General features: G+C 38.8%; 1 protein-coding gene across 1 annotated transcript in view; it reads right to left on the bottom strand.

Annotated features, from left to right (window-relative positions):
* Positions 1 to 21719, bottom strand: part of RANBP3L (RAN binding protein 3 like) — a 34108-nt gene extending 12389 nt beyond the window's left edge. Inside the window, exons 1-9 of the mRNA XM_026087255.1 lie at positions 21464 to 21719; positions 9326 to 9384; positions 9031 to 9067; positions 8348 to 8425; positions 7196 to 7270; positions 6694 to 6765; positions 5810 to 5934; positions 5241 to 5344; positions 888 to 1001 (exon numbers count right to left, since the gene is read on the bottom strand). Of these exons, the coding sequence (XP_025943040.1) occupies positions 888 to 1001; positions 5241 to 5344; positions 5810 to 5934; positions 6694 to 6765; positions 7196 to 7270; positions 8348 to 8425; positions 9031 to 9067; positions 9326 to 9384; positions 21464 to 21719 (920 nt within the window). The remainder of the gene's footprint in view (positions 1 to 887; positions 1002 to 5240; positions 5345 to 5809; positions 5935 to 6693; positions 6766 to 7195; positions 7271 to 8347; positions 8426 to 9030; positions 9068 to 9325; positions 9385 to 21463) is intronic.
* Positions 21720 to 21936: the final 217 nt, after the last annotated feature.

Raw genomic sequence — 21936 nt, 5'->3', positions numbered from 1 at the left:
CCAGAATGGCTTCTTTGTAAGGATCCTGGACTAGGATTTAAATCTACAAAAGGACTTACATGTTTAAGTACCAGCTAATTTCCAGTTTAAGCACTTACACCTCAAAAGAATAGTTTAAAAACTCCCAGGCATCTTGAATTTAACCATGGAGGAATTAAAAGTCTCACTGACCTTCAGTTTTTGCAGATAAAGTTTTCTTTGTGCTTCTCTGCTTCTGACTATTGACAATGCTCAGTGACTAAACTCCTAGCTTACACCTAATTCCTGGTCATAAGTCATAACCTAGGCCTATGGTTCCCAAGCTTTTTCACTGGCAGATAAGCATACTGTTTTCATTCCTCTTCTATGAGAAACTGAATTTCAATTCTATTTTAAGTGGTACGGTCCTCAGCTTGGGAACCACTTCTTTTGTCTAAGATTCCTTCAGAACTTGATCCATTAAGCTGTCTCACTGCATGCACAATATAGCTTACGGTGGACAACGTCTAGGATGGGGGGTTCAATTCCCTCCTCTGCCCAAGAGAATTCATACTCATTTTTCCCATCTCTTAACAGCTATAATGGAAACTATTAGAATGGTGGGAACTGCATTATTTTCTCTCCTGTTGTGGCTGTTCCACTTTCCATGGAATATTTAAACAACCCTTTTTCAGGTCAAAATATGAGCATAAGAAAAAAAAATGCCTACCAATACAAGCTAGTAATAAGAGTACTTAATCTAAGATGGGGAAGATAGGGATGCTTACCCCTCCAACATCAAATATTTAGGTATTTCCTATACAACAGACATTGGAATCGTATTTACTCACATCTTTAAAAGAACAGAAAGAGCTAGAAAAAAATCATTCTCTGAGAAATTTTATATTCATAAATAGATTAATCTTGACAACAGTCTGCCAGTATTTATAGATCTTACCAAAACTCTCTCAATCATGTTTTCTCCAAACACAAAATCAGAATTGCTGCTGTTTACTATACTTCTGTCTTCAACCTGCTGAGTTCTATGGGAACAAAATAAGATAAACTTGTGATTTAGACCTTTATAAAGAATAAGTTCATGCATTTACTTTACCACACCGTACATTGAAGATGAACAAGCAAAAAAATGAACTCTTTAGGAATCAGACAAAGTCTTTAAGAGAATCTGAGACTATTTTCTACATAACTGTTCACAAAAAGAATGCAGGGTGTTACACTGTGTTTCATGAAGATTCTCAAGGATGTTCCTTAAAAGCAAAGGACAGGAGTAAAACAGCATGCCTCCTTCTCAGGGAAGTATCTTACTCCATCAGCTTTAATGTGTTGCACTTCTTTCCCTATTTCCTTTTGCTCCAGCAAAAGCGTGCCAGCAACAACTATTCCTCCATATTGGTGCAGCTCTGGTGTCCTTCAAAGTAACCTACTCCTCAGTGCTCCACTGGCACTCCTTCATCATCCACCTAACATCTTGGAAAGGCAGACAGGCAATGTGTTCTAATGCACATAGACTCCACATAAATTCATGTAAATACTGCAAAAATGTAAAGGGATGATAGCAGATGGCTTATGATGAAGCATAACAGGAAGGAGAGATCTTTACATTTTTCAATGATCTGTTCTATCGACGTACTTAACACGAGAACTGAACAAAACTAAATACTTGCAGTCCTTTGGTATTGACCAAATATAGTTTGGGGGTACAGATCTGAGAGAAAATTTCATGTGGTAGATAAATTATTTCAGGGCTAGGACTTGTAGTTCCTTGAGTGTGACTTGTTTTGGCAGAAGCTACATTAAAACAACATTTGCTCTTTTCCCCTTCCCTCCTGTTTCTTTTTTCCTTCTCAGTGTCTCAGGATAGCCAGGTGAAAAACACTAGAATTTTTTTGCATTGTCACCCTAAATTTAACTACACTCAGTTAGCCTCTTTCCTCTCAGGAGATTTTAAAAGAAGAGGGTCTTTGTTTTTTAAATAGTGACACTGTCACAACTTGTAAGAAGTATATTAGTTGTGTATTACATTCAAGAATATATAATATAAACAGAGTTGTCATTTGGCCTGCTAATTATACAACCACTTCAAAGGAACATGATCCATTTTTTATAAAAGTCACTAGAAAAGTCCTTGTAAACCTCCTTGTGTGGAAGTTGGTTTTGGTCCTATTTTTTGACAAAAGCCCTATAGGTCATTCATGATTTCTCTAGAGCTTAATCACCTTCTCTCTTGTTGGTGAAGTCTAAACTATTCTTGTCCTCCCTCTGCTCCAGAAAGACGACTTGGCAGGAAGATGATCTGATGTTCTGTCACAAACTGTATTCTTTAGCACAGCTTATCAATGCTCTTCCAGTTTGTTCATCACCCTTGGGAGAGCTTACAGGCAGTTGTGTCATGCAAAGGACATTCTTGATAATAGCTGGGTTAGCTGGCAGAACTTTGATGATCCACCTCTAAAACTAAGCTTTTATGTTCACAACTACAGTGTTCTTGAAATCTCTTCACATAGGATGAAGGAATTCCCAAGTATAGGCTTCCTCCATTTTACACTTAGGGGAACAACTGTTCCTTAACATCCCTATGTTTGATAGGTTGCTAAGACTAAGAAGGAAAATAAAAATAAAAATCAGATAATCAGTCTCTTCATCAGCCTTGAATCCTTCCATACATGCAGTCTTGTGCCATGAACAGGGAATCTGAAGTCAGTTTAAACTAATTATTTCCTTATCCTTTCATAAAGAAAACTCCCCACTAAAATTTGCTGAATTGTGATCAATTTCTATCTTGGTATTTCATCTGCTGCACTACCCAGGCTGCTGCACTAGCAGATCCATAATAATAGCATTCCAGAAGAGCTAAAAACCAGAACCTAGAGCTTTGCCTCAGAGCAATAAGGGAAATGGATTTTGATTACTTTGAGAAATGTGAGAAATTAGGAAAAAAGTAATCAGTGCAGGATCTTTCTTTTTGCAGACAATTAAAGAGGAAGTGCCAGCCTTAGAGTCTCATTGAAACCTCAATACTCTTACGCTGCTGCAGGGCAAGAACAAAGTATGCCAGAGATGACATTGCCAAGGAGATGCAAAACAGATGCACAGAATTCAGGGAACTACCACTAACAAGGAAGAATGGGAGAAGAATTGTGGATAAGATGCTGGAAAGAGACTACAGAAAGCAAGTAGGCCCAGGTACTCAGCTGCTCCTTCTCAGCGTGTCAGGAGTGGTCCAAGTAGCTGCCAGTTCTAGTACTGGCCTTGAACCCCTGCAGGTTTTCAAACCCTTGTGCAAAGCTGAATACAGGACTAGAAGTCTGCATTTTCCCAGCATTGTATTTCTGTCACTTAAGACACAATTTCCTTTCCAAATTCTTAATCAGACTCAAGAAAATCCACAAATTTCTCCTCTTCAGTTCACTACTGTAAGCTACAGTAATGTTCCCTATTTTTTGTATTTATATACAGCTTAATAAAGTTGTTCATTTAAAAACCTGTTGTTGTCAAGTTACATATGAGAAAACAGCCATGCCAAAAAGATTTTTCTTAAGTATTGCAAAGCAACAAGCACTTTCTACAGATCAAAATAATGGCACTTAGATTGCCCCAGCAATCTCAGCAAAGCAGTAAGCACCTATTCATGTTTAAGTTAGTATTTTACTCAGCAAATAAATTAACATTTACCACAATTATGATGATACACAAAATTAGTCAGGCACAGAATACATCATGCAGATTAGCAAACCCTCTTTAAAAAAGAAAAGAAAAAGAAATACCATAAGCACTTTAAAGTTCTGTAACTTGTCAATACTGAAACATTGCATAGCATTTCCCTATCCATTTACTTCACAAAATAAGCCACTCACCTATCTTTTCCTAGATATTGTGCAGGTGACAGAAGGTAAATGGGTTTGAAATATTGGTATAAACTGTTTTGAAAGGCAGCACCATATTCCCTTCAGGTTTTCCAATATGTATATTACCATCATTCTGAATCTGCTAAAAATGTAACATGCTGTGTGGCTTCATGTTGTCCTCCTAGGGCATCATCACAGCATTAATCATGTTAGAAGAGGACAGGCTGGCTCTTCCAACATAACACTGAGCATCTGCCCTCTAATGACACTCTTCTTGTTGAGAAGGATTAAGAATCCAAGTTGTCTGAGCGTGTAAAATCCCTCATCTCCTCAGAATCCTGGCACTGTGCATTGCAAATTTGTGTGCAAGAACCTTTCTCCGTGATCCAGCAGGCCCTGAAGAAGACTGGAATTGAATCCCTTGCAGTTAACATGTTCTCTCCCACCTCTTTGGGTGTGAGGGGGAATGGGGGCAACATAATAAATTTGTTATCAGTAGCCCCAGCAGTTTTGAAACGTCATTCTTCAGTCACTAACTGATCTCGTGTATTCCTGATGCTCACAACTTCCAGGTAAAAATCTCTAATCACACATCAGTAAGCAGTATCAACACCCACACATGAACCCGCTGGCACTAAACTGGTTAGTCACAGACCTGTAGCATTCTCATGCAGCTAGTCTCTAGAGAGAGGTAATAGCTTTTGCATTTTTTTGAATTTTTGCATCAGTATGAGCTCTTTCAGTCATATAAAAATGCATCAGAGTTCAGGGCAAGTTCCGGCTACCTGTCCAGACAAGTCAGCTTCCTCAGGCAGAAATTCTAAAAGCCATGTTGGTCAACCCATGTCTGCACAAAGATACAACCCCATCACACTACGCTAGCTGTTCACTCCAGAAATTCTGGCATGTACATGGAAGTAGGGCACCAGTTGCAGCGTTCACCATGTCTTCCAGTCAGTACTGTATGGTTCTCTTCATGCCACCTGTGTCCAACACGCTCACGTATTTTGGTAATTCCTGAGTTTCTCTGCAGCCAAAATATTTATGAGATGGTGCAACTATGCAATCAGAAGAGACTTCTCCGATGGGACACAAACATGACCACAAACATTCAAAACCAAGCAGTATTTTGAGCTGGCAAAGCTGCATGAGATGGCAAACTAAAGTAGCTTCTTGCTTGGGGGTTGCTAATGAGAGACAAGCTGTCCCACACAGATTATCACTGGCAGGAGTCCATTCCTTATGGCATATGGAACTCATGTCAGCACCCACAACTCCTGGCACCACACACAAATACCAGTAAGCACAGTGTGGATGTAGATAGCAGAAGCCTAGTACTATGTTAGACATGTAGAGAGAACGGGCAGGCCTCAGGCCAAATGACAAAGTGGTGTAAGAATACATTAAAAATCTTACCGTGTTGTTTTAGGGCTAGAAAGATTCATGGTAATAGATGACCTTGCCGCTGTCTTCAAACTTACTGAATTCTCAGCTGAGGAATAAGAGCTGTTTTCAGATAACTAGGAATAATATAAGCAGATGAATTAATTAATCCAAGCATATTCTCTGCAATAAACAGGTCTTCTAGAAATCCAAAGTCACTGAGGTATATATCTGTGGTAGCTGGCAGAGCTTCCTCCCACTGTGTACTAAGCCAGTGCCCTTAACAATAACCTTTAAATCAATGTGCTGAAATGTTACTTTCTGAAAAAACAAAATAAAAAAAAAAACCCAAACTTGATTTGCCACAGAACCCCAGTGTCTGAAAGTTGAGACAGGTTGCAAAAAAGGCAGGTTTTTCACACACAGTCGGCACTGGTACAACAGTTCCCTCTCTAGTCAATAAATCATTGTTTCCACTGAAACTGATACAGGAACTTCCTTTGAAATCCTGCAGTGAAATAACTGCTTTAAAACAGTGTTGTTTTTAATTTGATTGAGCTCCAAACATGTATATTAGCCATTGAAATCACCTTTCTTTTTACCTGAACATGTGCTCCTTTCTTAGTCACTAGAGATGCTATGGGATTTTCAGGACATGTGAGGGCTTGTGGTGGCTGTAAAATGGCAGGTCTAATGACATTCCGCAGTTGACTTTGTGACAAGCATCCTTGCAAACAAAAATAAAATATTTAAACAAAGACTTTTTCTTCACATCTAATTCATACCTATGTGTCTTGCCCCTTTAACTAAAAGCTGCAGAGCAACTTAAATAAGTTTTTGCTATTGTTTACTTACTATGTGTTCTGGAAAATGCTAATCCCTTCTAAAATACACAATTCTACATTGAAACCAACCCATGTTATCCCATTAAAATAGAAGGGTAATACAAATACATACAGATACATATATATATATATATACACACACACATACAAATATATACATATATGTGTGTGCGTGTGTGTATGTATATATATATTTTTAAAAGTGTGTGTGTGTGTGTGTGTGTGTGTGTGTGTGTATATATATATATATATATATGCACTCAGACAAATCAGCACTGCTTTGTAATAGATCCGTCAGCTGATATTTCAAATTTAATCCTGCACCTGCAGATGCCAAGAAGGATTCCTCATTGCCTTCTCTGGAAGCAGAGTTTTAGCCTTGTTTAGTCATGTATCAGAAATGTGGAATTTGACTATTCAAGGTTATAATTTCTCCACTCAGAAATTGATATAACCATAAGCAGTCAGAGCAGAGGCTCAGAACAGAGCTCACAGGATACTCATGTCCTCAAATAAATAACTTATGAACCTCATAAAGCATTCACTCAGCACTGAGGAGGGTTGTCATTTGCATCTGTTCTTTATCTGTTGAAAAGGTCTTTGTGGAACAAGAGTCAATATAATATTGCAATGACAATTACCTTCTTTTGTACTTCTGATGTCAGTGTTCCTTCGAAGAAGAGCTGAGGTCATGAATATGTTATTCTTCTTTACTAAAGAACAAGGAATTTAAACTTTAATAATAAGTAATAATAAATCATAAATTATTCATCTATGTGTCTGTAACCTATCATCATTTTGGTAGTATTTGATCAGTATCCTAGAATTTATCCAAACAAGATCTCTGAGATAACTACTACTGTCTTCATTTTACAGTTGAAGAGATTTAGGCACGAAAAGCACCACAGCTGTTTTGGCTACGTCAGAGAAAACGTCTTTTGGATGTTAACAGATGCTTTAATCTCATAAAATCCCACTTCAGCTGCTGGTGCTGCTAGTTTGCAAAATCCATGGAAATGGAAATGCTATCTGGTCCAGTTTCATGTTTTTTTAGGATCAGTAAATTAAGGTACCCTGCCCTAATATTTGTTTTTCTACATAAATACTTATTGTTGTTGTTGTTGTTTTCTTTTTTTTAATTACCTGTCTGGGAGGGGGGAAAGGTAGGAAGGATGGTAAAGGAAGATGATCTTCCTCTTTTCTGAGAGAGTGTTGTATCTGAAAGGATAAAGAGACTGAAATTATCCTTTGTTTGGAGCAAGAAAAAGATGAATTTCTGAGGTTAGCCAATTTGATGTCAGGCCTTCCTTGGTAGCAGAATCAGCTTATTATCTGCTAACTACTAGCTTTCTGAGGTAGACTTTCAGGTTATGCCTTTACTGCGAATCAGAGGGGTCTCTGAGGCCAAGTAGCACAGCCTGGCTTATCCACACTGCTTTCGGCTAGTCAACTTCACAGTGGTTCTGTCTTGGAGATGGCCATTGGAGTGGTTCAAAACCGAGCCAGGGAGTGAGCTAACAGTTCAGCAGTGTGGACAGTCAAGAGGCTTAACACGCAAGCTTGCTCCTGAACCTTGCTTTATTTTTTTGGTATAGGCATACTCCTCCCACTGTATCTATGATTTTTATATATGACTTCAGTGTAATTTTCAGGGTAAGCCAAACTTAGGTTATCTTAAATCCTTTTAGCTATGTTTAGGTGTGCCACAGGACTGGATGAAATAAAATATAGTTTACATATATTAAGGCCTAAACTCTGAAGTAACTTTCTGGCCCCATCATTACATTAAATAAATACCATAAAACCCAGATCACTCCTACTGCATAGTAGCCTCTAATGACTTGTGTGTATTTCCCCCGAATATCATGCAAGGAATACAGTGCCCTTAAAGGGATTTCCAGGTCAGCTGGCAGCTGGATGGAAGTAGAGGCCTTTCTGAAAATTGCTTTATATTTTCATGGATTCCCCAAGGAACACTGATCTCTTCCACAAACCAGGGAATCTCATTCCTTCCCAGCCCCCCTCCTCCCTTGATTGAGTGAACAATTCCAGGAAACCATATAAAATATACACAGTCTTCACCATCTTATGTAATATTAAAAGTATGGAAAATTAATATATTTTTACTTATGATGGTACTTACTGGAAATTAATGTCAATGTTTAAGTTTTTCTGACTTGGAATATTTCTACAGTGCAGATACATTTCTTAGACAGGAAAATACCATCTCTTCTTTACCAGATGAGATTACAGAATGGCAGTAATTAAAAAGGTGAATGGAGCTAAACAGCATACCTCTGTTGGGCTGTGAGTCAGACTTCTGGAGAGTAAAAGACGATGATCTTGCACGTTTTCTGGAGCAACTAATGAAATCTAAAGAAAAAGTAAATATAATATTCTGTAGACACAGTGTGGTATCAGATTTTGGCACAATGGTATGATACAGAATTTAAACTTGAACACAATAAATCCTAGGAACGATTTATAGGAACAGCTTTAAGGCAGAATCTAAGAGCGAAAGAGGGCCTTAGAACCTCAGTCAAGACCTGGTACAAAGCCCTAGGGAGTCTTCTTTATTTCTACCAATGTCAGGGGAACTAGAACCAGCACTTAGAATCAGTCCAGGGCCCACAGGCTCAGAGTGCATTAAGAATGAGAAGTTACATTATAATGTGGCGTAAGCGAATAGAAAAAGGCAGATAGGAGCTAATACAGCTAATGAATATACCTGCCTATTTTTCAGGAGTTCAGCTCTCTGACAAATATGAGAGGTAAGATGGGAGAAGGATTCTGGAGGTAAGACAGAGACATACTAGGAAATACTAGAAGGCTTTACAACCCAAGTAGTCTGAGTCTGTTAACAGGGATTTGTCCTGGCTCATACAAAGTGAGTGTTTAAACACTATTTTCACAATCAATGGTCAAATCTATGAATAACCCAGTGTATTATTATACTATTTCAATGAAATGATTATTACCATTTTCAGCTTTGCAAACTGAGTCTTCTGCAGGCCGCTGAAAAAAAATAGAAGGGTGGAAGGGTCAAGGAGAACAGATCTGCCATTTTCTAGAGTAGGACACAAAGTATATCAATCCAACATATGTATGTTAAAGCAGTCTTGTCCCTACTTTTGCTTGTTCTATTTTGAGCCCAATTATTACGAGTATTAACCTAGGCAAAAGTCCCTTATTGCCCCTAAGATCATTGTCTATAGAATCCTTATTTCTTAGCATTTTCTATCAATTGTGCAAAACAGAAGCTTAAGTTTTTACCTTCAAAGGATGGTCCTTCTTTTCAAAGACAAATGTTGGCTGGGCAAGCACTGATCTCTCTGGAAAAGGGAAAAGAAAATTTTTAGTAACAGTTCTGTAGTAGCACTTCTCAGCCATAGTTCTCAAAGTGCTGTACAAACAAAATCAAGACTTTACCACCTTGTTACAGATTAAGACGCTAAGGAGCTGCAATGATGTACAACATTATAAATAAAAAAAGGCTAGGGTCTGCACTCCCAGTGTGAGTTTTGCCTAACTAGAGGCCGCAGGATTGCCTCATATTTATTTTACACTTTTTTTAGATAAAAAAGAAGAAACTGCCTTTCATCCAGTGCCTTTAGCCTTTACAAACAACACGTTTGATTTTGTGGTCTAGGCAAGCTTAAAATTCCCAGTGGATTTCCATAAGAATACCAGATATGCTTTAGGGGACTAAATAATAATAATAATAACATTTTGGTTTTTAGACCTCATTAAGCAGTAAGTTAGGAAATTACACTTTCTCTTCCCCTCATCTCATATATGGAGCTACCCTAAGAAGTTAGCAGAATGCAGCCTTTAATTTTGATGGATGCAAGTTCAGACCCTTGTTCCCATTACTGTAGTGCTGGAATCGTATCCAAAGAGCCTCACAGTTTGAAGTCCCAATCTGTACAGGTTTTGCATAGGCTCTTATATGTGCTGTGCCAGTCTTCATTCTTTAGCAAGCATCTTTCCTCTCTTCCAAATTCTTCCCCCAGCCTTGTTTTTTATGATATCTCAGTATCTATTTTTAAATCATAGAACAGAGATGGTCCTCAGATCCTCCATCCTGTTTCACAGACACCTGATAAGTGTTTGTCTAACGTCTAATGTGTTCTTAAAACCTTCTCACAGAGGAGACTCCACAACCTTCCCAGTCAATGTTCCATTTACACTCCCTGGACAAGAAAAACATTTCATGTCAGAACATGTCATAAATGTTTCCCTATGTCAAGCCTGATGTCCCCCTTCCTGCAATTTAAGCATATTCTCAGTGGACTGGGAAATAATGTGTTCCCTTCTTTGAATCACTCATATATTCAAAGATTTAAAGTCTCACCATATTTTTTTTCTCCCTTAAACTAAACAATTATTTCCCTCAGTCTTCACAGACATATTTTCTAAATATCTGAGCATTCCTGTTGCTCTCCTCTAGAATCCCTCCAGACAGTTCCATGTCACATGTGAACTGTGTCACCCAAGATGGAGCAAGAGACCCGACTGAAGCCTTACCAGTGCTAAGCAAAGTGGAAGTATTATTCCTTGTCTTACATATAATATTACTTCTTGTTTCCCATCTCTTACACTTGCTTTCCCCTCTAACAGCATGGCATTGCTGACTCAAAGCATGCAAGAGCCACCAAAAGCCTTAGACTCATTTCTACAAAATGGTGCCTAGCCTATCATTTCTTATCTTCTTGTTTTGTGTCTGACTATTCCTACCTAAGCATGGCTGTTTGCATCTGTTGCCTTTGAAGTGCATCTTCTTTATTCTTCCAGCCTGTCAAGAACATTTTAAATTATAGTCTTGTCCTTTAATGCAGTTGTAGACCCTGACAGCTTGATGACAAACTTCATAGGAGTTCTCTCTCTTTCAAATTATGAATGAAAATTCTTAGTACCACCTTCCGGACAGACACTCATAGAGCCCCAACTGATGTGGAGCTTCCATTCTGACAATAAACCACTGATAACTATGTTGTGCTATAATTCTCCATGAAATCTTCACTAGTTTGCTCATGAGATTGTCAAGCGAGTGTACAAAAAACCCCCCTCAAAGTCAAGATATATATCTATAAGGCCTATCTCCTTACCCTAGGAAGAAAATTAAGCATTTGACATGATTTGCTCCTGACAAATTCATGTTGGCTGTTACTTAACACCTTGTTATCTACTACATGCTTACATCAGAGTAGAATATTAAATTTAGATGTTCTATAATTATTTATTGGTATTTACAGACTGAATGTGTACTATCTGCTCATCAAAGAGAACACAGAAAAATCTCTTTCAAACAACACACAACCTAATATGTTGAGCCTTCAAATGCTTAAGTACACATTTAAGCATCGTGTTCTTTTCTTACACTGTACAGACACATGGTAAACTATATGAACTTGTGGTAATTCAGTCATCAGCATGAGAAATGAGTAACATACCACAGGGCAAGGGACAGTACCTAGGGCACAGTGAGTATGCAGAGAGTGATTGAACTAAAATGTCATTGTACTAGATGGTTTTAAAGATATGTACATCTGTTGTTTGACTGATTTCTTAACTTGAAAGCACGCTCTTTTTGTCAGATTCATAATGCAGATACTAGGAATGACTTGAATGAGACACTGCATACTGTGACTCAGTATGGTCATTTGTTGAAACCCTTGTCCCTTCCTTTCCTAATTCCCACACCACTCTTCATACGCCATGCTTTTGCAGGTTAAAATCATTACTGCTCACTCTAACAAACTTGTGTAGCATGTACAAAACAAGAGGCTCATTATACTCTTGTGCCATCTTTTAAGAACAAGGGAGAATTCCAGCTCTGATTCCCAGAAAAGTGCAGGGATGTGAGAGCCAAAATGATCCCAAGAGTAATACAAGCAAGGATATGTGTTACACCGGGCCTCCCAGCCATGTTCACACTTCCCATTCTTTAGGTTTCAGATAAATGAATGCCTAATGTCAGTTTTAATGTATGAGTATGATACAAAAGCATATCAAGTTCTATAGATCAAATTCTAGTCTCGGGTATACCTCTGCATTTCTTTGATATGACTGAAAACAACTTTGGATCCATGTTCTTTTTTCTTATAAAACTTTTTTCAACTTACTTATCCCCTGGATCAAATTTCGTGTTGATTTAGGGCTCATCTTACATGATTTACTTCAGGCTACTTACTTTGTTAAGAATGAGAACTTCACAGCCTGCACAACTCTAACGGGCTAACCTGTTTGTTGGTGTAAGAGAAGAAAAAGTTGTATTCACCAATACCATCAATTAATGGTGCAACAGAAGAGCAAATAGGATTCACCTCATGAAAGCTTGAGATGTCTGTAACTGGCAGACAATAGAAACAAGCAGTTTTTGAGCATGAGATATTGGATCTGTTTTAGATGTGTACTTTAAGGGATGAGGCACACATTTCTCTCCATGGAGGACAAGGAGAGACTAGAATGACTAATGAGCTGTATGACTGCCTTTGGCCAGAGAAATCCCACACTTGACATGTTGTCAGCTTCCACATGTCAGAACATGTATCGTGTACACATCCTTTTTATTACACTAGCTTCCTGTAATTCATATTAGAATATTCATTCTCCTGTTCAACAAAAATGTGTGTGAAAATACATGGATCAATATTTTCACCTTGGCTTGCTCACCTAACTACAACCAAACCAATCAATTACGTAAAGGTTTAATAAAGCTAACATCAACCTCTCATGGAAGGGTTAAAATTACTGAATAAATGCATCATTCAAATACAGACAGCAATTTTTAGTTCATGTTTTAATTCTGTATTTACATGGGCATTATGTGTGCAAAGGACTGAATTTAGCAAACTTGGTATACTTTGCAATGAAGATCTGGTTGCCAGTAAGTGGCCTAGAGGCATCATTTTGTCCTTAATAGAAACAGCATATAAAAAGCTCACACTGTTCAACTCCAAAAAAGATAATTCCTTGTCACTGAAAGTTAAAGAAAACTTCCATAATCTGGTTGCAGCTGGGAGACCATGGCATGGCATTAGATGGAGCAATTCCACTTCTATTCACTAGAGGGGAGTGGCACACATAAACAATAGTATTTCATTAAAATATGATTTATTGAAGATAATAGGCTTTTTTCCTGTCTCCTTTTTTAAAAAAAATAGACTTGTATTCTCATTGAATGAAAAAAAGAAACAAAAATTAAAGCATAACTACAGAAACCTTTACACTCTTCACAGTACTTCTCAAAGCTCAGAAGCCAGCGGTATTTTTAAAGGTACATTTGCATGGAATTAGCAAAGAGGGAATGCTATGAAAAAGGAACTGGCTTTCTATCACTGAGATAACTTTTGTTGGAGCTAAAAGGCTGCAGGGAGTTTGCAGGGATTAGAGAAGTTCACTACAATTTAAACAACAAAATAATTCCAGTAATAGTTTAAAACCCAGGAGTTACTGAAGAAAAATTCATAACTGGTTGATTTCCAACAGACAGATGTGAAGCTAGGATATAATGGTACCTCTTAAAGACAAATAGGCATAATTTGAAAATGCAGTAAATATAAAAGATATATCCCATTAACTCTTTTTGAGCCAAAGGGACAATTTTCTTGCCCTCAGTATATTTTGTCAGAAGTTGCTGATGCTGTCACAGTTACTCCTTCTCATTTGGGGGGTTTTGTACTGCTTCTACCCAAAGCAAGAAAACCTTTTTGTAATTTCTGAAAAATATTCCATGCAAGTGACCTGTAAGATCTTCACTTCTCAATCAGGCCTGTTCGTAACAAAGTTTTAAAAATATATTTGTTTAAAGTATATATGTATCCAACACATCAATTTCCAATTAAATTTTAAACTTCTCGGATATTTAAAAACAAAATATCTGCAGCTGATCCCCAAGGAAAAAAACAATGCAGAATTAGCTGTGGATATAACGCAGCTGCATCAAGGAATTAACACAGTCGTGTCAATGTGCTAGTTTTAACACTGGCGAGCAATTTTGCATTTTTCTCCTCGTTTTTCTGCCCGAAGGTCGTTGCTGCCAGGGCGGGTGGCAGCCAGGCTGTGCCTGACACTGTCCCAGGGAAGAGGCAGCAGCCGCCAAGGTGGGTGCACAAAGCCGGGGGGGGGGGGGGGGGGGGACAGGAGCAGGGTGGGCTGAAGCTGCCCTTCCTCCTCCTCCTCCTCCTCCTTGCCACCAGGACACGGACAGGCGCGGGCTGGCCAGTGCCTGGCTAAGACCGGGCCACTCCAGTCCTCAGCAGCTTGGTACTTCCGGATAAAAGGGGCATGTTGGAGAAGTCAGCACACAAACCTGCCAAGTGGGCTGCCTCTGGCTGCTCCGACTGGACTAATCCACCAGCCTCTGCCAGGAGTCCAGGCGCGGGACCTGTCTGCCTGCCCATGAGCAGTCACCACAGGCTGGGCCCTCCTTGCCTGGCTGCAGAGCCCCAAAGCTGCTCGGTTAGAAGGGGCTCGGCCTAACGTTTGCTGCAGCCAGAGTTCAAAATGGGCCCTTGCCTGCAAGACACATTAGAAACGTTCCAGAAATTAATTTCTAAATGAAATTTCCAATTTTCTAGCACATTAGAAATTCACTTGTCCGAGATCTTTTGCACCTGGCTCCAGCCCGTGGCGCCGCACAGGTGGCCTACCCAAGCGCGCTCTGGCCTTCCCCTCCGCCTTGTGCGGGGGCCGCGGGCCTGGGGCCGGCCTGCCCCGCTCGTCTGGGACCCCCGGCCCCGCTCCGGCCCTCTGCTCCCCCCCATGTGCCGCTGACAGCTCAACTCGGTTAGTTCATACGCCCAGGTGGAGCCTAGGTTTTTAAAATTCACTTTGAAAGAAAATACAGAAGTGCACTTTGGGAAAATATAACTGCTGGCTGCTGCTGCCTAAGCCTAGGCAGCACTGGCCATGACTAGCCGTGCCATGCAAGGATAGGGGAATAATGTACAGAGCACTTTCGCCAGCTTGCAGGCACCCTGCAAAGCCAGCACTGCCCATGAGGCGGGTCCTTCAGCCTTTCCTGAGACATTCCAGTCTTCGCTCCTATTGCTTTTGTCTTCCCAAAGCTGTAGAAACTTTACAAAATATATATTAAAAAAAACATACTGAAGTTCATGGCAGTGTTAGCATTGTGCTATTATTATTACTATTATTACTCCCTCTTGCCCAGAGAACAGATAAATGATCCTTATCCTCTAAAGGCAAAAGACACAGAGGAGAGAATACGAGCCCAAGCCTAACCCTAACTTTTAGGCAAAAAGAAAAATCAGAAGTCCTGTGTCAAAAGTGGCTATAAGTGCTATGGCTGTGGTCCTCCCAAAACAAAGAGAACCCCCCCAAACCTTTAAGACCATGGATAAGAGGGAAATTTGCAGATCTCAATACAAATCTTTTATTTCTGACTTTTCAATAGTTAATTTTTATATTTTCAGACTCAAAAGAAAATAAATTCTGTTGCATCTTCACTGCTACCAAACATGCATGTTTACCAGAAGTTTGAAAACATTTTAATTTATATTCATACCAAATACTTTCACATTTTTGTATATAAAGTTAGGAATCTATATCTATACCAAATAAAAATAGAAGGGTTTATATCAATCAGGATGGCTGACTTCAGCGAAGCCATGAGTGTCCATCAAATCTAAAAAAAAAAAAACCCTCTGATTTTATATATGCATTAAGATGCTTAAATATAGGCAGAGTCTGACAGCTATGATTGTTCTTGCATGTGAATCATTTTTCTAGTCTTAGTAACGTGTACTATTATACAGAGAAAGTACAGAGACTGATTTTCTCATTCAAATTAGTTCTATTCAAATTAATTTCATTGGCTAATGATCTCGTTTAGGCAATTACAGAATTGAGTAGCTATTTAAGGATTCAGGCTTTCAGCAGTGTCAGCGGTATGGAGTATCACTGAGCTTTTTTAATAACTGCTAAGTGACCACTGTTGTTCAGGGGGTAGCCAGTCGGTTTTGAAGAAAGCTGTGACAACTTGTCCAGTAAATTAATCTAATATTTTCCAGTAAATAACCTAAACCTTACAATATGTAAGGTGTCTACACCTTACATTGTGTTCAGTTTTTCTGCTTGAAAAGAAATCTTAGCTGAAAGCCAGATGAAAAGCTGTATTTTAAAGATTTCTCCACCAAGCTGGCAAAAGGTGTTGCTCATGCTATTTGTCAACGGAGTGCCATTGACCAGTTAGATGGCAAGATTGTCGTGGCTGTATCATTTCTTTCAACCGTTTCATACAGAGAATTAGTAATTGCCTAATGTCAATCCACTGGGCTTTTCCTGAGCTCTTACTGTTCCCAGAACTGTGTATGTTATTTGTGTAGCTCTTCAAAAATAAGTACTAGTCCTGCAAACACATATGCAGGTTGACTCAGCTACAAAACTCAATCCTTTGTGCAAAACTTGAACGAAACAGTAATTCGTAAATTCCATCGAAGACTTAACACTGATGACAAAAGCTAACTCATGAAAATCATCTCTCTCTTAATTCCTGAAATGAAAATAACTTCTACCTCTTTCCTTTTTTGGGGGAAAACAATCCCATTGGCACCTCCTAGTAAAAAATTCATTCAAAAACAGAAACTACAGTTTTTACTTTAAATGATAAAAAAAAGAAAATAAATTTCTTAATCAAAGTTTCATTTTCTCAAATAAAATAAGATCCTGGAAAATCCTATGATCTCCAAATAATGTCAATAGTGGTATCTGACTGACAAAACATTTAACTATGTCCAGCTTTCTGTCACGACATTGTAGTAAACATTGTACAATACATAAAAACTATTAAATGAAAAGTTAAAATCAGATTATCATCTTATTCCATCAAGAAATAAGGGTATGGCACAGTATTAGCAAGTTTCTACGCTCTGATACACAGTATCATGATTTTCACTAGCTTTGTATGTTATTACTATAATTTTCAAAAATAAAATCAGAAACACCCCTGTTTTTGATGTAAAGAACTGCTTAGACCACTGGTTCCCAACTGAATTTTTGCGGTAGTCACAGAACTTAGACCAAATAAAGCTAAGCAGTAAGAACATGTCCTTGCATGGAGGCTGCACATGACATTGCTGGTCCCTATCTGTGACCAGTTTGGCCATACTTGAGAATATCAGATTTCTTTTAAACATTTAGCTAAGGAGAAAAAACAAACAAACTAATCTGTAAAAAAAGAATTCTTTGATTTCTGCTGCTAGTATCAAACAACAGATGCTTCTTTTAGCAGAAAACTGTATGAAATGAGTTATTCTTGCATAGTATGTAAAACATGTCTTAGTCTCCATACTTTTACATCACAGAAATTTCTCATAATTCCTGCTATTTTTGTACTTGCCCCCCCGACTGTGAAAAGCGCTTTGCACTTCACATTACTGTATATGTGTCTTTGTCAAGAAACAGGAGCTTAACACTCAGGAGTCACAAGCTGTTCTCGTCTTACAGGCTGCTGAGCAGCAAAGCTAGAAGTAATTTGATTTCTAGCAACAAAAACACGAACATTAAGTTGAAGTAATTGTTTTACAGTATTTCACATACAAATTAGCTAAACTGGAATATCTAATTGGGAAAGAAGTTGAGAGGAAAACATTTACTGTGATTTTAGCTATTACACCTCCAGAGGTAATTCTACATTACTCAAATAATAAGAGACAAAAATAAGTTTTGTCTCTGCCATTTATGAAAATCTGTTGTTTACAGTAATTTCTTGAAAAAAAATGCTAAAATAAAATATTATGCCTGGTATTCTACAGCAACATACAGGAAAAACTGAGAAAAGAAAACAACAATGGACTAACATGTAAGTGGAAGATGTGGATGCAGAAATTAGCAGAGTTCCATTAAAGAAAAAGGAACTATTTTGATTATACTAGTTGACAATCTGTCCATTACCTTGTTGCCTCAAGGAGTATCAGAGATAAACTGTGCAATAATATGACCAATTCTTCTTCAATAGTCTGTAAAAAACACAGAACACTACCTATACTTCAGATAATAAAACTGCAAAATTAGGCAGGAAAGAAATACATACCATGAAAATACTAACAGAATACATTCCTATCCAAGACTGGACTCATGCTTAAAGATTGTGTCTAGTTTTTAATACAAAAAAAAGGACATCTACTTATCTCCAGAGATAGAGAGTTTTCATCTAGAAAGAGGAAAAAAACAGTAAAACCTTCTGGCTACAAATAGGATTTGCCGAACCTGCAGTAGAACTGTGCTGTCCGTTTTATATACACGCGCTGAACTTTGCAATATAAAAGAGAGTCCGGTCACAGCCAAGTGAGAGTGCAATAAGGCTGCCAGCCACGGTCTCAGGTCCCTCAGTGACCTCACTATACAATCCAGGCTTTCCTGTGCCAAAACGTAAATAATGATGATGACACAAGGTAAAACAAGGGTGTCCTACAACAGTACTTTATGCACTCAAATCAATAATATTCACCAACTTTAAGACTTTTAGAAAAAACTGATGTTCAGAAACATCACTGATCCTGAATAACAGGCCCATTTCCAGAAGTGCTGAGCAGTTGAGAACTCCCAGGGAATTCACACGCACTGCTGGTTGCTCAGCACCTTTGAAAAATCAGGTTACTTTTTTAAGAACCTAAATATGGACCTGGAAACCTACATTTAGATTCCTATTTACTATCCTTCATGCTTTTGGTTTCTGTTTATGAAGTATATTCAGTACTTTTCAGGACAACTCCTTTAAAAATTAAGATAATTTCTCTCCCCAGTTAATACTTATTTTTTAATACCACGACAGCAGGAGTTTCAAAGCAAATTTACATTACTTTTTTGCTAAGATCTTGTGAGACAAGATAGATCAATTCATTTACATCCAAATCCATTATACATACATGCCCCTTTCAGCAGTAACAAAATGGGGAAAAAAAACAAGGGCATAAATCAAATGAAAGTCTAATCTGGCTCCAATGCTCATCAGAAGGGTTTTTGATAGCGAGAGGTACAGGAGACCATCTCCCAGTGACGTTTCATACTTGAACATATATTTCTATACTGGGGAGAAGTTTTCAAATTTAGCATCTTAGTAATACTTCCAAACTTGCAAGCTAAATGAAATTTTTCTTTTAGAATACTCTTCCACTGAAGAGTATCAATGAACCGATAAAACTGCAAACAGTTCTCACAAATCCTGATTTTGCAAAATTGTTCAATGGAAAATGTTCTAAACGATTGGTCTAAAACCATGCTGAAGTGTTTCATCAGAAGGAATTGCTTCAGCATTGTCTAAATAAAGTACATTGAACATATTAAGACATAATTTTTGATAAATCTTTAGTTTTTGTAATACAATATCCCTCTGAATTTTATTTCTAGAGAACTTAAGAGTATACAACAGACATTTGGCCATCTGGCTGTGCTTGCTACAGAAGTGACTGCACTTCAGTGGCAAACGAAGAGATTCCTGTACACAGCACTGCACGCTGTTTGAACACCCTGTACTAAATACAAAGTGTATATTGTTTAACTTGGATTCAGATAGCATCTTATAAACACAGTCTGGGGAACTGATAAATAATCCCACCCATCCTTTTTGTATCATCTGTGATTCAGGGCTTCTCAAAGAAGTGAGTTTTTGTTTTATTGTACTCAGGAAAAGGAAAGGAAAAATTCACTCAACTGACTATTGCAAAATAAAACTTCTGGAAGAATTTGTCTAAGGACAGCTTTACTGTACTGTTAAGTCTCCAATCCTGCACATTCCTTGTCATACAGCTAGTTTGTAACCCACATAACCCAGGTCACTGTCATCAGTGAGACCAACTAGGAGAGCAAGAATTTTTCATCCAGGCAAAGCTGTGCAGAATCAGGCCCTAGCTTTTTAAGCCATGTTCACCCTCTTCTCAGTGCTACAGAATCTAAATATAGGTTTCTGGATCAGTGTGGAAACAGTTCTTTTACCTGAACAATTCCATTTATTACTCACTGCATCCACTGTGGGTTTATACCATGTAGTATGAGCGATTTAAAAAATAAAATACTTGTCTCTCTTCAGCCATGGCAACTCAGCTAGGATCCCGCAAAAATGTTTATAAATACAGCATATGTCACACCCATTCATTTCTATAGAGCACAATCCTCATCTTTATATGAGAACAGCGTAAACAGGCATTAAAACAACAACAACACCCTACCCCAGAAATACTTCAGCATAATTTCTAAGAACTGGCTTTATTTCAAGCATCTGAGTGAAGGGAGTATTTTTGGGAGTCTCATCGCTACACTGTAATTCTAGCAGAGCTGCAATGCCAGAAGTAACTGTGTCACTAAACCAGCAGGGTTGTGCCAAGGTATGTAACCAGAAATTGTTTTATAACCACTGAAATTTCCAACATCCCTGTGCTCAGCATTTTCAACCTAGCATACAAGCCTGTAAAATACTCAGTTCAAGGGCTATAAAGTTCATGAGCATATAAAACATCACTTTTTTCAGGGCACGGTACAAATACTAAATTTCACAAATCCCTACAAAGCAGTGTAGAAGTAACACTCATTTTGTTTGTGCAGAAATTGAACTATACAGGTAATAAGGTCCTGATCTAGCAAAACACACACATGCCTAAAGTTTATGCATAGGAGTAGATGGGACTACATATGCTCAAAATTAAGCACAGACTAAAAGGGTTGGTTGACTGAGTAACTGGCCCAAGCAATCTGAACTAAAGCAATGGTAGCATCAGGATTAAACCTTGACAGTGCGTGCTTCCTCCTACTCTTTTTGGTTCATTTATCAACCTGCCTGCTAAAAACTGGCTTGTGGCATCACCTGCAAAATGCAGTCAATAACTTTGCACTTGTCCCTTTATCCATCCTCTTAAAAATATGTTATAGATCAAACTCAGCTCTTGCTCCTCCTCACTACCTAGATGAGGAAGGGTTTTCCCCTGCCCACCTCTCTAGCTACGCCTCGCTTTGAGGAGCTAACCTGCACCCGCCCAGCTGCTCGGCACAGGGCACATCACCAAGGACGGCCAGGAACGCGGGCGCTATTCGCAGTCACCGGCGGGTCAGTTTGTTTGAAAAGCCGCAGAAAGCTCAAATGAAAATTCAAAAAAACACTCTTGGAAACAAGCAGAGACCCCCTTGGGGTGCTGTAGGGGAAAAACTCAAAATGTACACTCTCTGGTAGTGCTTTTTATTCAACTAAAATACAAAGTGCAGATTTAGGAAGGATTACCACCAAGAATTTATTATAAAAAGAATTACAGCCAGCCAAGCTCTGTCTTGTGTCAATACTGCTGCTACCAAGCAGATACAGACGTGGTGTTTCTCACTGTCCCATTTCCCCAAAAGCTCTTTGCTGGGGGAACAGAAGACCTGAATCACATGCAAAAGATATGAGGCAGCAAGACCTACCTGTACAGCATTCATCCTTGGGATTTAATTTGCTGTTACACAAGCCAGGAAACAGCCTGCGGGCCGTCTGTTCTTGCAAGCGAGCAGCCTGGTTCACAGCCCGGGGGTCACCAGGCCAGTCTCTTCCTTTGGGGAAGCCGGGTTTAGCCTTCCCACCGTGCCCGGATCGGGCTGAGACATCGCAGCCCGCACGCGGATGCCCTGCACCTGCATACAGAACGCTCCCTCTGCAAGCGGCAACGCGCTGGTTCCTCATTATGAGGTCCTTAAAATTATATAATATAGACTATATATAAAGTAATAACTATATAATATATATATTTATATATATATAAGTATATACAACCCGTAGTTTGGTCTAGAACTTTGGATTTAGACTTAATAGCGCTTCCCTAGGCGGAAAAAAAAAACCCAAACCCAAACAGGCGAAGCCCCGCGACGAGCGGCCGCGCGTACCGGCCGCGGTCCCGCCT

This window comes from Apteryx rowi, unplaced genomic scaffold (assembly GCF_003343035.1).
Source record: "Apteryx rowi isolate R43461 unplaced genomic scaffold, aptRow1 scaffold_71, whole genome shotgun sequence".
In the NCBI taxonomy this organism is placed as follows: Eukaryota; Metazoa; Chordata; class Aves; order Apterygiformes; family Apterygidae; genus Apteryx; species Apteryx rowi.
This window is presented reverse-complemented; position numbering and strand designations above follow the sequence as displayed.